At 43.0% G+C, this 17006-nt stretch overlaps 1 protein-coding gene across 1 annotated transcript in view; it reads left to right on the forward strand.

Annotated features, from left to right (window-relative positions):
- Positions 1-1942: 1942 nt before the first annotated feature.
- The window catches only part of CD226 (CD226 molecule), a 45180-nt gene continuing 30116 nt past the window's right edge, over positions 1943-17006 (forward strand). The window contains exons 1-2 of the mRNA XM_088475989.1: positions 1943-1985; positions 2142-2474. Of these exons, the coding sequence (XP_088332115.1) occupies positions 1943-1985; positions 2142-2474 (376 nt within the window). The remainder of the gene's footprint in view (positions 1986-2141; positions 2475-17006) is intronic.

Genomic DNA, 17006 nt, shown 5'->3' on the forward strand with positions numbered 1-17006 from the left:
CCCTGCACCTTGCCTCACACTCTAACTCCCAGCTGGACTTCATTACTGCTGCCTGCACTTCGTTACAGCTCACCAAACCTGCATACTGGACATTTCCTGCCTGTCACTATCTGGACATTCTCCCATTTGCTTCACCACAGTTATCAAGTGCACTTTAGTGCTAAACCTGGAGTTTTTCTTTTGCCATTCCCATGTCTGCTAAATTACTTATTAAAAACTCCATCTTTATATTTAAATCTGCTCCTGTCACCACCTCGGGTCTACAACAAATCCAGACCTTCACAGGCAGTACATCTACTTCAGTTGAGGTAAGTGAACTCAGATTTCTAGGTAAATGCAATTCAATGCTTAGGTGTTATTGCTAATAATATATAAATTATTTCAAGGATTTTTTTTTCACAGGACTTTTATGGATGGCATTGTTTAGAAGTTGCTCTTTCTGAAAAAATGTATAAAGGGGAATCTGCTTGATATTTATCAATTTAATAACAAATAAAACTAATAACATAAAAATCACTTAACAAAATAATCTAAACACATATAGAATGCTCATAACACATACATTTTAATGGTATGCAGTCACCACGTTGACAGTCATAATGTCGACACAGTTATGTTGTCAAAATTGTTGATATGTTGACATGTAACATGAGCATTTGCAGAATATTGACATGTTTAAAATGTAAAAACTCTGCAGAATTACAGCATTAGGGATAGGCTGCAGGAGGGAGGGTTAGGGACATTACTCAGCCAGAAGTCATCATTATCTGCCCGCCAGAGCCACCAGAGACCACCATGTCGACATGATGAATGGTCCATGTTGACATGATAAGCATGTTGACATGCTGCACGTCAACATTATGACCATGTTAACATTACTGTATGACCATGTCAACATTATCATGTTGACAAATTATACTGAACCCTTTTTAATAACATCACATCACTTTGAAAATTGTATTGATAAGGGTCCCCACAGCCCTTAAACTGGTCCTGATTTTTCATGTGAATGAGTCTAGATCTTGTGACAGATTTGTACATGACTTTCAGATACTGAAGTTTTTCTTTCACCTCTGTTCACACACTGTCAGGATGAATGGGCCCTCAGACCAGTGAAGTAGACAGAAATAAAGTACCAACCAATCAGCTCCTTACAGTCACTTTATTGGCTGTATTTGAAAAATTACATTTAGGAGCTGAGATATTGGTACTTTATCTCTCTCCAAGGCTTAGTACATCTACCCATAAAGTCTGGTGACAGGAAGATGAGTGGCTAGAACCCTGTTGTAGCAGTCTCCATGGAAATGTCATTAAAAGCCTTTCCCACAAAAATGTATTATGGCTACCGGCTGGGATAAAGTGCAGCAACTATGAATCGCCACTTGGCTTGGGGGGCACTGCTGCCCATCCTGGGTGATGGCTCCACAGCGGTGCACATTAGCGGCATTTCATTATCTGTTCTGGCCCCAGACATAAACCCTTCCAGCACTGGACATTTGTTAAAACAAGCCCATCAGCATGTGCTGTTTTTGGCAATAACTATATACTCCTCTAGATTTAAAATAATAATTCTATCATGTTACCATTTTGTCATGTGTATTTAGCAACATATTCTGCGTGAATAAGACAAATGACTAATATGAGAAAATCATTTTCAAATGTAATGCCAGCATCTGTTATGTGTATGGAAAAAAAATTAACAGAATATTAAAATTATCTTTCAACAAGTAATCCTTATAATGCTTCATGGTCTTGTTTTCAAAATAACTAATTGTATGAAGAACTGGTCTACTTTCTGTTACAAGAGGCAGTGTACAGCCCCCCTTCCATAGCTTTCTCAGTGCTAATTGTGGAAACCAATAAAGGAAATGATGCTGCTGTATTATACGTCTGAAACATCTTTGCATTTCTTTCTTTCAAAGTAGATCCCCTACTCGAGAAGATGAAAATTATTATTAGTCTGTTTTTCCTACACATCATTAACAGTAAGGTTTCCCTTATGTGTAGTGTTTGTTTTTGTCATTAATACTTTATTCTTCAACTAGAGAACGGAATATAACTGTTTTACACTCAATGACTGTTTAATGCTGTGGGTGTATTTTGTGGGTGTATTATAACATTTTATTTATTTTTGTTTTTAGCTGTGTTAGCTGAAGAAACAGTGGATAGTACAGTAGCACTCAGAAAGAGAATAACTTTGGACTGCGTGTATTCCGGCAATGAAACTTTATTTCAGAGCTCCTGGTTCAAATACAATGGATCATTTGAAGAACAACTGTGCGCTTTTCATGTGATTCATGGAAAATACTTCTCAGAAAAGTACAAGGGAAGAATGTCGTTTGTGTTTGAGAACTTCTCATCGGACATGTCTATAACATTGACAGAAACATCAGAAGAAGACATTGGTATCTATTTCTGTTACATCGCTATCTTTCCAAAAGGTACTGTGAGAAAGGTCATAGCAGTGCAAGCAGGTAAGTGCTATGGTATTTTATACTCCATAATGAAGTACATCATTACAATAGTAAGATGTAACATATTTTAATGTTAAAATGAAATATATTTGTAGATAGTAATTTAGTGAAATGTATTTATTTGCTATATTATGTTCTTAAAATGTGCATCCTGTTTAGTAGTTTGGTTAGCTTATTGTTTATGACATGGAGGCGTCAGATTATTGCTCTAGGTGAAGCTGTTTAAGCTTAAATGTACTAACACTCTAATGACAAGAAAACATAATCAAACTACATGCACAAAAGTGGTTCTCAACTTAACCTGCCCCCTCTCCAAAGTTGATTTGTCTTACTACAAACAACTAATATACATACTTACCCTGTAACCATGGTCCAGTGCTTGGCTTCTGCCTCTGATGGCTCTACACAGCTCCCAGGTCTTACTGTAAATTGTTAGAGGTACATAATTTGTTGTAATCCCATGGTTTGCACATCCTGGCATGTTCCTGTCAGCTATAACTATTAGGTGTTATACAATATATCATATAATACATATAGAATTGCATTTTAAAAGGTAAATATATGTGGCAGTGAACAGCAGGTAACCAAAATCTATGGATTCCACCAGATGCAGCTAGATCCTGGGAGCTGTGCATAATGATCAGTGGCAGTTGTCTGCATTGCATTATGGGTACAGGCTAGTTATGGGCTTGTTCTTGTAGTAACATAATGTAGTCTTGGATGAGGCTAGTTAGGTAGCATAACAGTTTAAAAAAAAAACAGTGGTAAATTCCTTTAAAGCTTTGCCTATGCACAGTGCACTTTGAACACAGTAGCAATGGTGGTCACTAATCAGTGGTTCTCAATTATTTAAAATTATGATGTAAAAAGTAACATGTCCATAGTACAATAACATCACAATGTCAACCTGTCGACATTCTCAGAATGCAGATGGTGAGGTGCCACCTGGAGAATTAGGCTGTGAGGGAAGGATAGGGTTAGACTGCAGGGGGGGAGGGGAAAGTTCAGCGTTAGGGGGAGGGTTATAGATAGGGGAAAAATACACGTCAGAACGATGCTCCTCATGTGACTTCCAAGACCCGGAAGACAATGCAGGAGATGCCACTGCTGCCCGGACCAGGTAAGACACTGCTACATTACCAGGAATGGTTTGTCAACAGTCTATCATATTGACATGTCATCTGTGTAGGCATATTGAATGTTAACATGGTCATATACTGCATGTCGACATTTCGACCATGTCAACATTCTCCTGTCGACCTGATGCACGTCTACATGATAATTGTCAACCAAACATACCAGACCCATCCATCCATATAAGTTCTGCATTTTCCCTTTTGCTACTCAAACCACAAAATGTGCTATAAATAGATACCTCTTATATTGCTTAAAGAAACAGATATTTAATGCAGAACATTGTGTGGTGTGTTCCAATTTAAATTTAGATTATTATTTATTTTATTGTTTTAATCAAGAGGTTTATAACTTTATGCTATATATGGGAAATAAAGTACACTGCAGTTAACAATGGAAACAAGTTCTATCCACCAAGTATATTCACTCTGGGCCTGATTCAGTACCGATCGCAAGTGCAACTACGGACGCAGATCGAGCATGCATATAAGCCATACTGCGCGTGCCAATTGATCGCACTGCAATTACGGAGGCACAGAGGTACCTATCGCAGAGTGAGTGACAGGATGTCAGCGTTTGGGGGTAGTCGGAGAAACGCAGGCGTGCCTGTCCGCTTGAACGCCATTTCCTGGGCGTGCATAAATTGGCCACTGCGATTGCATATGCAGCATGAGAGCCCTATGCGTGCAAATAGACTTGCAGTGTTTGTGGCTGGTCAGACTTTCTGTAAATGCTGCCTGAGTGGCCAATGTGCGTCGATGGTACCCATGTTTACGCAGAAGAGCGAGATTGGACGGATATGAGAAAGCAGCAGTGGGTGTCTTTATGCCGGCTGAGCTTTGGAAAGCATTTGCATATTTTAGCAACTGCGTTCCGTATGGATTTGCAGCTGCGATGGCAATTTATTTATTTATTAACAGTTTCTTATTTAGCGCAGCATATTCCGTTTTGCTTTACAATTGGACACATAAATAGAACAAACTGGGTAATAACAGACAGATATATAGGTAGAAAGGCCCTGCTCGGAAGCTTACAATCTATAGGGAATTGCGATGCATATTGAATCAGACCCTGTATTCTCTAATTGTATTGTTACCTGCACAAGCTATCACACTTAATACAATGATATTCTGCTGCTCTTCATTTGCAGACTTGTTTTTGAGAAACACTGTACTGTACTTGTTTGAATAAGAAGATCTACAATTTCATTGATAATGGTATACCACCTTTTCTTTGGATTTTATGATTAGATTATAGGGAACTTTTATTCCTTTTACATCACTTAATACATTTACTAAAAGAAAGAATTTTGGGTAAATGGAGCTAGTCAAGTGTGCCAAATGGGACAGGTTAAAGTCTGACTGCATCTGTATCAGGATACCTTGTCACAGGACTTTAGTAATTTGATCAAAATGTTGTACTAAAAACTTTTTTTTTTAAATATTCCATATCCTATTACACCGCAATAATGTACAGTTTATTATAGATATTTTTTCCTATTGTGCTTGACGTTTTTGTAGCATTTAAAGTGTGCTCGTGTTCCACCAAGGTGCTAATGCAGAGTGTGCAATTTGTGTAGTGTACCTTGCATGAAATCGCTTTGCACCGAAAATGAGGGCACACAAGAATCATCTCTAGATGTAGGACGGGGAGGAGGGGGGATGTGAGGGAGGGACAGTCTAATGCAGGCCAAGTTTAGTAAAGGCATATTTATTAAAATGTGCTCATGCAGACCTGCAGAAACACATACAACTGTCAGAGGTTTGTTATGTTTTGTCAACAATTGCAATGTTGACAGTCGTCATACAGTATAGATACTGTAATTGTATCAGGTACAACATGTCGACATGTTCAGAATGTTGACAAACACAATGGCAACTTGCAAAAAATCAAAACTGACAGTGTTGACATATACATAATGTTGACATCCATTTTTAATCTCTAAATCTAAAACCTAATCTTAACCTTAACCCTAAACCCTAACCCTTTGACTGCAGACCTGGGGACTACATCCCCCTATCAGGAGGCTTGTATTTGGCACCTGCTACTGGGTAAGTGCAGAAAGATGCTGCTGAAAATGACCTGTTGGAATCGGGTGAATATATACTGTATTGTACATTCAGAGTGGAAGTGGGCACATCTCAGGATTTTGGCAGACATGCCATCTTCTTCTGCACTCTTTTTTTTTTTTTTAGAGCATATTTTATGCCCATGTTGCCAACAAGACAGTTATTGCATTTGTCCCTGAACTTCCATGTTCCTAAACTCAATAACTGTAAACATATGATAAATTGAGCTTTAAAAAACTTCTCGCATAACAACCCTATGATGAAAGTACGATTTACATCATTGCCATATTTTATTATTTTACTATTGTAAAGGTAACCAGAAGACTTCTCTCTTTATTTGTATGTAAACAGTCTATGCACACTGCAACCAGTGACTGCAATCTAAGCTTCCAGGAATAGGAACAGAATTTCTTATTATTTGTGACTAGTGTCTGAGTGCAGATTTCTGTAGACTCTTAGCCAGGGTTGTCTTTAGAGAGCAGGGGGCCCATATAATATGGTACATTACTTCATTTCTAAAGCACTTTATAGTGATATTGAGGAAGCCAAATCTAAATTGCCTTGTAATTAAAATGTCTGGTACCATTACTTTCCATATTTATACCCCTTTTCCACCAAAACCGGAACACGGTTGCAAGCCAGGTCAGACCCAGATTTACCCCAACTCACTGCGGCGCCGACACTGATGATGTCATCACCAAGTGCTGGAAACTCCAGCTCTCCCCTGAATGCCAGACCGGCTGGTGTCCATTTAGGAGGCTATGTAATTTCACAGCTGTTTCCAGGGAGATGGTCAGGGAGAGATTACAGCCTCCCCGTATGAAGTGGGGATAGGGTAAAAACTGGAACGCAGTCCAGACTATATGGGGAGGCTGTAATACAGCTTCCGAATACCACGCAATCACCATGCTGTAAACGGTTCCTGTGTTGTAAGACCAAGGTTACCCATTTCCACTGAGCCTGACCAGGGTTTTACCCACGTAAATCCCTGCTTGAGACCCAGGAAGAAATGCCAGGTCAATTGACCTGGGATTTTTTCCTAGGAGCCCTTTCCACTAAGCCGCTACCTGGGATGACACGGCATTAACCATGGTATTTTGGCCAGTGGAAAAGGGGTATTGGATAACAATAGTGTTGAAACACTCAGCTGAAAATACTGCCTTCAATTCTCTCTAAATGAACTACCTGCATGTAGTCCAATGCATCATTTGCAACATGAGTTTACTGGAAAATATTTAGACTACATATAAATTTGGTTAAAAAAAAACAATTCATAAACTATGGTGTTATGCAATTCTAAAAGTTTTAAAACTAAAATTGTAATAAAACACCTGAGCTACATTTTGCACTGTGATAATCTAAATCAGCATTACTTTTTTTGCATATAGTAACAATAATTGCCACTTAGTTGACTTTCAAGAAAGTAAATTCTAAAAATCCAAATCTCTGTAAAAATAAATAGATAAATGAAACAATGCCCCCAGCCTTGACAGGTTACTGTTAAAATAGGACTGAACATGTTTTGTTTCCAAGGAAATGTGGCAATTAACATGACAGTATTCTAGGGTGAATTGCAGCATTGATACACACTGCTATAATAGGAAGTCAGCATGGGTCGGAATTAACTAGGAATGGACCTTCAAAAACCATGGGGTCCCTCTCCATCGAGCAGCCTGTAGTGAATAGTGCTGGCTCTCCCCTTAAGTAGCAAGGGCCAGACTAATGGTGTAAAGTGTTTTAATCATTAAACACACTAGTGAAACTACAAATCCAAGCAATTCCTGGCTTAAATTGACTGCTTAAGCATGAAGGGCCAATGGCCTGGTAGAGCTATAAGTGAAAACATGCCCTGGAAGCGAGGTCTTACACCAACATGTAATCCGACAAATGTTTCTGATAGAAAATAACACCCATTTTTGCAAATATTGTAATTTAAATAAAGATAGATCCAAACCCTTATTTATAATTTTGACAGTCCATTTCTAATTACTTATAATTCTATCACTCCAAAGGGAAGCTACTTTATGAAGTAGTAAATAGGGAATCTACAAGTGACTTAAATGGAAATATAAAATACAAAAACATAAGCTACAAACACTTTACAGAGCCCAGACCATAAATGGCCGAGAGCTTGTACGAAGCCAGTCAGCTATATGACTGTAAAATGCAATGCAATGTAGTACAATATTACAGTATGTTATCTATCACAGTGTAGTATTATGTTATGTACATGGCACATTATCCATAAATCGCTGACAAATCTGTACTTGTGCCCTATTACATTCCCCCAAAGAAGCTTTGTATCAATTTCCCAAGTGTTATGTTATAAACATGACATATTTTTGTTATGCTCTGGATGATGTTAATGAATGTGAAGAGAATTAGAGACCTATTTATCAAATAATATTTGCAGGATATTCAACAAAAACACGAGTTTTCGGGGCATATCTGCAAATATTAAGTATCTCCCAAATATACCAATATCCGCTGCAGTGCCTCCATTTCCAACAGTAGCCGCAGCCCCGGGAGCTTTCTTTGGGAGCTGCTATGCTGCTGGATTTACTAACTTGGCCCCAATAGGATAATACCAAATCCAGATGGCGATCTCCTAAAGTAGCCTATGGGCTACTAATTTGCAGATTTTTCTGGAGAAGGAGCATCCGGTTCCCTTTCTGTCAGCCTCTGGTGACCGGGGACCTGAACTAGGAAGTAGGGTGATAGTGTGACACTGGTAAGAGGACTTTAGTACATTTAGTACATTTGTGTGAAAATATATATTTTCACATTGCAGATTTGGGCAAAAAATATTTATCACATCCTGCATTAAAAATAGGGATTGTGATAAATATGCCTTTTTATGTTGCGAATGGGGGAGTGCACTATTGTAAAGTGATTAATGACACAATGAGTGATGGGGCTGAAAAAGTTAATGATTGCATTTAGAGAGTTGATGAATAGAAGGGGGTTAATTAAATTATGATGGGTAGGTTGCTGCTGGTAAGGAGATTATAATGATTCTGGGAGCTATAATGATTATGAGGAGCTCAATGACGGAGGATCTATTAATGATGGTATTAATTATTATAAGGGTTTTAGGGGACAATGACATTTGTGGAAACCTAGCTGACGAACAGTTTCCAGGTGGTGGATGCTTTGAACAGTGAGATAGATTAGACTGGGTGATTGAAACCTTTTCATAAGTGCCTGAACCTCTATTATTATTGGTGGTAATCACATTGTTATATAGGGTGATTATTTTGTCATTATTGATAAATCAACTTATGTCCAATATTTGAAACCACTTAAAAATGTGGTGCTGCTTATCAGTGTTGTGTGCTTGTCCTCAGGCTATAATATGCTAGTGACGCCCTGATGCCAGGAGTTTTCATTTCCTTACACCAGTGGCATACTATAATGAGAGGAGATATGCTTACACAGGGACAACCAGCTAGATGTTTAAAACTACTGTAGGTTAAACTATATGCTTCAAAAATATAGCAGTTGGGATTATGCAATATAAATACTGCTTAGGTTAGTGGGAATATTATATTAACATCAGTGGCGGAACTAGAGAGTGGTGGGCCCAGGTGCAAGAATATGCTTTGGGCCCCACCCCGCCAATTCCTGGCACCCCAACATTTATTCTCCAACCCCCCCAGTAACTAAATACAGAGTCTATCCTGCTGCCCAGCCTTGTTTTTTCACCACCCCTCACTGCTTCCACGGTCCGTAAATCCAGTCTGTCCAGCCCCAGTGTGTCAGCCTCGTTCTCCTGCCAGTGTGTGTCCCAACCCCAGTGTGTCAGCCTCTTCCCCCCCCCAGCGTGGTCAGCCTCTTTCCCCCCCCCAGCGTGGTCAGCCTCTTTCCCCCCCCAGCGTGTGTCAGCCTCTTTCCCCCCCCCACAGTGTGTGTCAGCCTCTTTCCCCCCCCACAGTGTGTGTCAGCCTCTTTCCCCCCCACAGTGTGTCAGCCTCTTTCCCCCCCACAGTGTGTGTCAGCCTCTTTCCCACCCACAGCGTGGGTCAGCCTCTTTCCCCCCCCACAGCGTGTGTCAGCCTCTTTCCCCCCCCACAGCGTGTGTCAGCCTCTTTCCCCCCCCACAGCGTGTGTCAGCCTCTTTCCCCCCCACAGCGTGTGTCAGCCTCTTTCCCCCCCCACAGCGTGTGTCAGCCTCTTTCCCCCCCCACAGCGTGTGTCAGCCTCTTTCCCCCCCCACAGCATGTGTCAGCCTCTTTCCCCCCCACAGCGTGTGTCAGCCTCTTTCCCCCCCACAGCGTGTGTCAGCCTCTTTCCCCCCCCACAGCGTGTGTCAGCCTCTTTCCCCCCCCACAGCGTGTGTCAGCCTCTTCCCCCCCCCACAGCGTGTGTCAGCCTCTTTCCCCCCCCACAGCGTGTGTGAGCCTCTTTCCCCCCCCACAGCGTGTGTGAGCCTCTTTCCCCCCTCACAGCGTGTGTGAGTTTCTTTCCCCCCCCACAGTGTGTGTGAGCCTCTTTCCCCCCCCACAGCGTGTGTCAGCCTCTTTCCCCCCCCACAGCGTGTGTGAGCCTCTTTCCCCCCCCACAGCGTGTGTGAGCCTCTGTCCCCCTCCACAGCGTCTGTGAGCCTCTTTCCCCCCCCACAGCGTGTGTGAGCCTCTTTCCCCCTCCACAGCGTCTGTGAGCCTCTTTCCCCCCCACAGCGTCTGTGAGCCTCTTTCCCCCCACAGCGTGTGTCAGCCTCTTTCTCCCCCACAGCGTGTGTCAGCCTCTTTCTCCCCCACAGCGTGTGTCAGCCTCTTTCCCCCCCACAGCGTGTGTCAGCCTCTTTCCCCCCCCCACAGCGTGTGTCAGCCTCTTTCCCCCCCCCACAGCGTGTGTCAGCCTCTTTCCCCCCCCCACAGCGTGTGTCAGCCTCTTCCCCCCCCACAGCGTGTGTCAGCCTCTTCCCCCCCCCCACAGCGTGTGTCAGCCTCTTTCCCCCCCACAGCATGTGTCAGCCTCTTTCCCCCCCAGCCCCAGCTTGTCAGCCTCTTCCACCCTCCCACAGCGTGTGTCAGCCTCTTTCCCACCCCAGCCACAGCTTGTCAGCCTCTCCCCCCCACAGCGTGTGTCAGCCTCTTTCCCCCCCAGCCCCAGCTTGTCAGCCTCTTCCACCCCCCCACAGCGTGTGTCAGCCTCTTTCCCACCCCAGCCCCAGCTTGTCAGCCTCTCCCCCCCCACAGCGTGTGTCAGCCTTCCCCCCCCCAGCCCCAGCATGTCAGCCTCTTTCCCCCCCAGCGTGTCAGCCTCTTACCCCCTGCCCCAGCTTGTCAGCCTCTTTCCCCCCCAGCGTGTCAGCCTCTTACCCCCAGCCCCAGCGTGTGTCAGCCTGTCCCCCCCCCAGCGTGTGTCAGCCTGTTTCCCACCCCAGCATGTGTGTCAGCCTCTTTTACTCCCTCCGTACCACCGCAACTTACCTTATTTCTCCTCTGCGGCTCCTCTCGATCCTTTTACTCCAGCAGCCCGGCCCCTTTTTATGACACAGCGCCCGGGCTGCGGCTGGTTACTGTCATGTTGGACCCGGAGTGGCCGAAGTGGGCCCGCTCCGGCTCCAACCATTTAGTTAATGGGGTCCGACCAGGTAGGCAGGCAGCGGCGCTGTTGGATGCAGGCGGCCATGGGCCCCTGCACCACAGCGGGCCCCGGTGCAAGGTACCGGCTGCACCGCCGCTAGTTCCACCCCTGATTAACATATTAACATTTCTCAAAATGGACAGTTTGATTTAAATTAATTGAATGCTGACAGAGGTGTCATTGAAACTAAATTGAAATATATTCTGATTGTGAAACTGATCCGCATAACAGTAATGATTTACTTTATTTTTCAAAATATAATAACTGTGGGTTATGCTGCAGCAAAGCAAATGTTTTATAGAAGAGATTGTTCATTTTTTCCTACTATAAAATACAATTTAAGATAATGCAGTTTGAAAAACTATAATTGGATACATTTCCAAAAGCAAATTGAATTTATAAGGCACACCATCCACAGTGATTAGAAAGGTTAGGGGTAAATTGCAAATGCTGTAGAATTACATGAAATAAAATGGATTTGTATGTTAATATTCTGAGGTTCTAGTATAAGCTGATAAATGCATTTATGTGGTAGTTCATTAATTTGTACTGTCCATTGATCATTTATCTATTTTTATTGGTGCACATGTAAAATCATGACTTTTTTTCTTTTACCCTTTTAACATTTGTACAGGCAAAAGATGGGTTAATCTTGCAGCTTGACCAGAGCGCAGAGTTTCCAATGTGGCCACATACATGGTTAGTCTAGGCACTTTGGCTGAGCAACAAAATCACAGCATTAAGTCTATTAAAATTATAAGCCCTATCCTAAGTTTATTCAAACTCAATATGTCAGTTGATGTTTATCAGAACCAGAGGAGATGTATATAACCATGGAGAGTACCATCCAATCAGCTTCTAACTGCCATTTTACAGGCTGTGTTTGAAAAAATTACAGAAGTTGGTTGGTACTATATCTCTGTCCAAGGTTTGATACACCCCCCCACCCCGCCCAATATCTTCCTGGAAGAGTATTCAGGCTAGCATACATTTCCAGCCCTACATTTTGCATAGTGCATAACTTCTAACGTATAACACTTACTTATAGTTTGAAACAATGAAAAGGAAAAATGAGAGCATATGGTGCACGCTCAGTACACAATAAGATTTTACTGAGGAAACCGTTAATTTATCATTACACATTCCTTGTTTCTTGGTAGTTATGCAAATAGTGTGTATCATACTGTAAGTTGCACCTTAACCAACTTAAATATTGAGGTCTCGTCACGGTTTTATAACCGCAGATCACGTATCTAATTAAATACAATCTCTGAGGCACCTTACAGAAACACAGATGTCATTATCACATGGAAATAAGCTCCTGAACAGACTTCCTCCCAAACTGCTATTACACTGACCATCTAACTATAGTGAAGGTAGTGGTAGGTAACATCATTACTAATCAATCTTTAGTTTTTCTTCAATATTAATTTAATGAATATTATTTCATTCTAATTTTATCCTCGACTATTAAACGACAGCATTAGCCTTTCATGTTCATTTTTTCATGTCTTATTTTTGACAGTATATTATTAGTAAGTTAAATGCAGAAAAGTAATTCCCCATTAGACTCAAATGCACGCAAGTGGGAAGGCCAAAATCTATGTAAGGGTTTTACAGGCACAGTCTATGGTGGCAAGGATTTGGATAGTGGGTACTCTGCTCACATCTAACATAACTGTGTTTTGAGTGTTTAGTAATAATCACTTATATATTATAATCATTTAAACTATTTGCATTTATTTATTTCCTAAAGATATTTGAGTTGTTGACCATGGAACGCCATTGAGGAACAGTAAGAACAGTTTTACACATGCCGGTTTTGGCCGTCTGGCCAAGAAACAGGCAGAAGCCGGACGGTGTTTTTCAGGCACTCGGTGCCATTTCACAAGCTGCGGCTTTTCGCTTTTAATGTTTTTTTTTTACTTATCTACTGCTGCACAAGCCGGCCGGTGTGTGTGTAAGGAAACATTGTTTCCTATACACCACTGGCATGCAGGGACGGCACGGGCATGGCACAGCAGCCATCTTTCCAGTGGATATTCTGCCTAAGGGGCACAAACAATTATTTGAGCCTCACGGACAACTAAGGACTTTCACAGTTGAGTATGTATTTAGCATGAAATGTCCTATTAGTACAAGGGTGCACAAAAACGTAACCAGTAGTATTAAAGAGGCAGTTGATGCATCCTGAGCATTGATAGACACCTGGTTTACTGGCAAGCCATATCTGTTTAGTAGGAATATGGTGCCTGGAACAATCAGTGTCCACAAGAAGCAAATCTTGGCCTATTACGGATTTCTTCGGAAAGCACAGGATCAGAGCACAGAAAGTGTCAATTCTACAAAATTATCTTTTTACGTGGGTTGATGCTGTAGTACAGTGGTTCTCAAACACGGTCCTCAGGACCCCACACAGTTCACATTTTCAAGGTCACCCAGCAGGTGCTCAGGTGCATTCACTAATCTCTCTGACACATTTTAAAAGCTAATTACAGTATTTCTCTTGTGATTTTGGGTGTCGCAGAAGGAGAAGAGGAATCGATGAGTTATCCACTCCAGATACTTCAGTAGCCCAAGAGTGTCCTGAGGCCACTTCTCAAGGAGGGGGTACTGTCATGGCCCGGTCATGTTTTCTGTGTCACTGGGTCACTTAACGCTCTTGCCACGCTGTGATACAGTCTCATGGCAAGGTGCCAGCATCCTTTGTCCATTCTGGATGCATAGGCTTCAGTTTTTCTTGGCCTGCTAAGCCATAATCCACATCAGAGCCTAGCCCTGGAGTACTGCTGTGACAGGCTCCGATCACCTGACCATGGTCCATCCAATCCTATGCCAGACTGAGCATCCCTGAACCACCTGATTCTGCTCAGCCTCCCACAGCTAACCCAGAGGTATAAGTTCCAGTCACTGGCTCTCAGTCATTGCCAGTACAATGTCTAAGCTCAGTTCCCACTGAACCAATGCTATCCTGAGCTCCTGAACTACTTCCCTAAGTAGTAAGTATCTAGATTGCTGATATTTTGATTGCATCTCCAGAGCCAGCTATTGGTTAGTTTACAAGATTCCTGCAAGGTTAGAGACAGATGTTGATTATACTTACAGCAGGCAAGTCACTATGTAAATCACCTGCACTTCCACTCTGCTACAGTAAAACCTGAAACCACTACAGTGCAATTAACCTTTGGACTCCCAGTTCTTTCAGCATTGTTCATGTTTGCTTCATCTCGGACTCTTGACTAACTACCAGTGAACTGTTTTACCCAGTCCCTACTGGATGAAGTTTAGCTGTGCTCTCATTACATCCTGGCAGTGCAGTTTAGTCAAATACTGCACTAGAGCCTAAGAATCCTGTTTTACCTTTGTGCAATCCTTATCTAAAGTTTAAAACCATATTCAGTTGTTATTTTGGTTCCTGGCCAATCCCATTGCATACCCTATTCCTGGTTTATTCTGTTACCTGCTCCAGCTCTACATCTGTGCAAACCCTATATCTGGCTGCACAGGTAACTCCAGTTCATTCCTGCTTCACTGGTTCTGCTTCTAGTTATCCACAGCTACCGTCCATTCCAGTGTTTGGTAGTATGCATCCGGTCGTGCTATCATCTGAGTGCTCCCAGATCCTGGACTACAGCAACATCTCAGTTTCAGCCTGGTTAATACTCTGCCAAGTTCTGCCACTCTAGCATTCTGGATTACAGTTACCAAGTAAGGAGAACGTAATTTTCTACATACAGTATCAATCCAGTAATCAGACTCGTCAATCTACTGCCACACTCTTCTCTGCTGCACATATCATCCTGTCACCCAGCACACTGGTCCTCCTCACTATATACCCCGCCCCCAGCCACAGGCATTCAGTTTTTTTCGTTTGGTGCACGGCAAGATGCACCTGTTGTAACAGTGGGACTGCTAGGCAGTCCCAGGCTTTTTCTTTTATTTTTTGAAACTTCAGAGCTTAGCGGTACCAGGCGCCATGAAAGACATTGGCTCCGCTGACGCCGATACACGAGCACCACTATATGCCCTGAGGCATGACTTAGATAGTCGTTTAACGCGGAGGTCCAGGACTGCAGTCGGATCACAGAGATGTCAAGTAAGCGATTCCTCCTGGGGCATCGTGCGTGTAGCAGTCCCCCGCCTCCGGTGTTGAGATGCATTGGAGGCAGCTATGGGTGAAGGCCTTGTCTAACATGTCCTCACTAAGGTGGCTGGGGCCATATCATCTGTCGCCGGGGACGGGTGGTAAGACGCCCTAGTCAACCACTTACTACTGTTAGGTCAGCATACCTGGCCGTAAAAATCGGAGCCCTGGGGAGATAGTCACTCCCCCGGGTGCTCCTCCCCCCAGATGTAGCTTCCAGGTATGGATTACTGCATTGGCTTACTATAATTGACCACCTCGTGTATGAGACGCGCGCAGTTTAGCGTTTGTCCATGCACTGATGAAGCAGTTGTCTCTGGTTTGGTCTGCCTCTCTCTATACCTCTCCCTTGGGTTTGGTATATAACGCACTCTATATCCTACCATCACCACTCTGGGGCTGGTCAGTTGTTCCAGAGTCCATATTGCTATCTAATATATCTGGTACACCTGCACCAGCACCAGAGTCATCTTGGATGGCCAGCACACCTGAGGTTTTGTCCTATCTAATAGGCAAAGCCATGGAGGTACGGGCTCCAGCTGTTGTAGTGCCTCATGCTATGGAGTACTCAAAGCATGTACATCATCCCATGTGTTTGCCCCCCATGAATCCCTGTTGGTTAATTCTGCTGCTCACTCTAGCCAGAGTATACTACCATCTTCAGCCTCTCTGCAGGTGGATAGACCAGTGGTAGTAAAGAAGCAGGGGCACAAAAGAGGTTTTCATCATGTTTTGCCTCAGGAGTCTGACTCGTCCTCCTCATCAGATAATGATTCTCAGAGTTCTGGGTCTGTCTCAGTTAAAGAAGACCATCAATCCCTTCTGGATGTTCCCTCTCTAGTAAGAGTGGTGAGATCTGTCCTCAATATAGAGGAAGAGGAGGTTGCTCTGACATCACAAGGAGGTAATCTTAAAGACGTCAAGTGGTAACATGATTATTTCCCAGAGTCTGGGCAGTTGACAAATATCATGTCTGAAGTATGGGATACTCCTAGTAAGCATTTTCATGCCACAAAGAATGTAACCTCTCTGTATCCATTTGCACCAGGAGCGTGTAATAAGTGGGAGGTTCCCCCAATGATACATGCTCACGTGACAATATTAATCAGGAGCACTATGTTACCTATTCCTGCAGCATCCTCTTTAAAAGAGGTTATGGATAGAAAGCTTGATATTCACTTGAAGTCAATGTTTTCACTATCTGGGGATATTACCAGACCAGCTACAGCTGTAGCCTGGGTGGCCAAGGCTATGGAGGATTGGACGAGGTCTCTGGAGGAGACTATCGTGGATCCAACAAAAGAGGGTTATGTATTTGGGTGAAGCAGGGATTGATGCGGGCATCCTGGCTTCTAGGGTTTAAGCTAACTCAATGGTAGCCCAAAGAACCCTTTGGCTAAATACTTGGAAAGCAGATCCAGGGTCTAAAAAGGCTCTGAATCTTTTGCCTTTCACAGGAAAGGTATTGTTTAGATCAGTGTTTGATGACATACATAATGAACTCATTGGCAACACCAAAGTTTGCTGAATTGCCGTCTACTTCTAGAAGGCAGTCGTCATCTCGGTCCCTTTGTCCACAGAGTAGGACAAAGA

The sequence above is a fragment of the Taudactylus pleione genome, unplaced genomic scaffold (assembly GCF_031769625.1).
Source record: "Taudactylus pleione unplaced genomic scaffold, aTauple2 ptg000179l, whole genome shotgun sequence".
Taxonomy (NCBI): domain Eukaryota; kingdom Metazoa; phylum Chordata; class Amphibia; order Anura; family Myobatrachidae; genus Taudactylus; species Taudactylus pleione.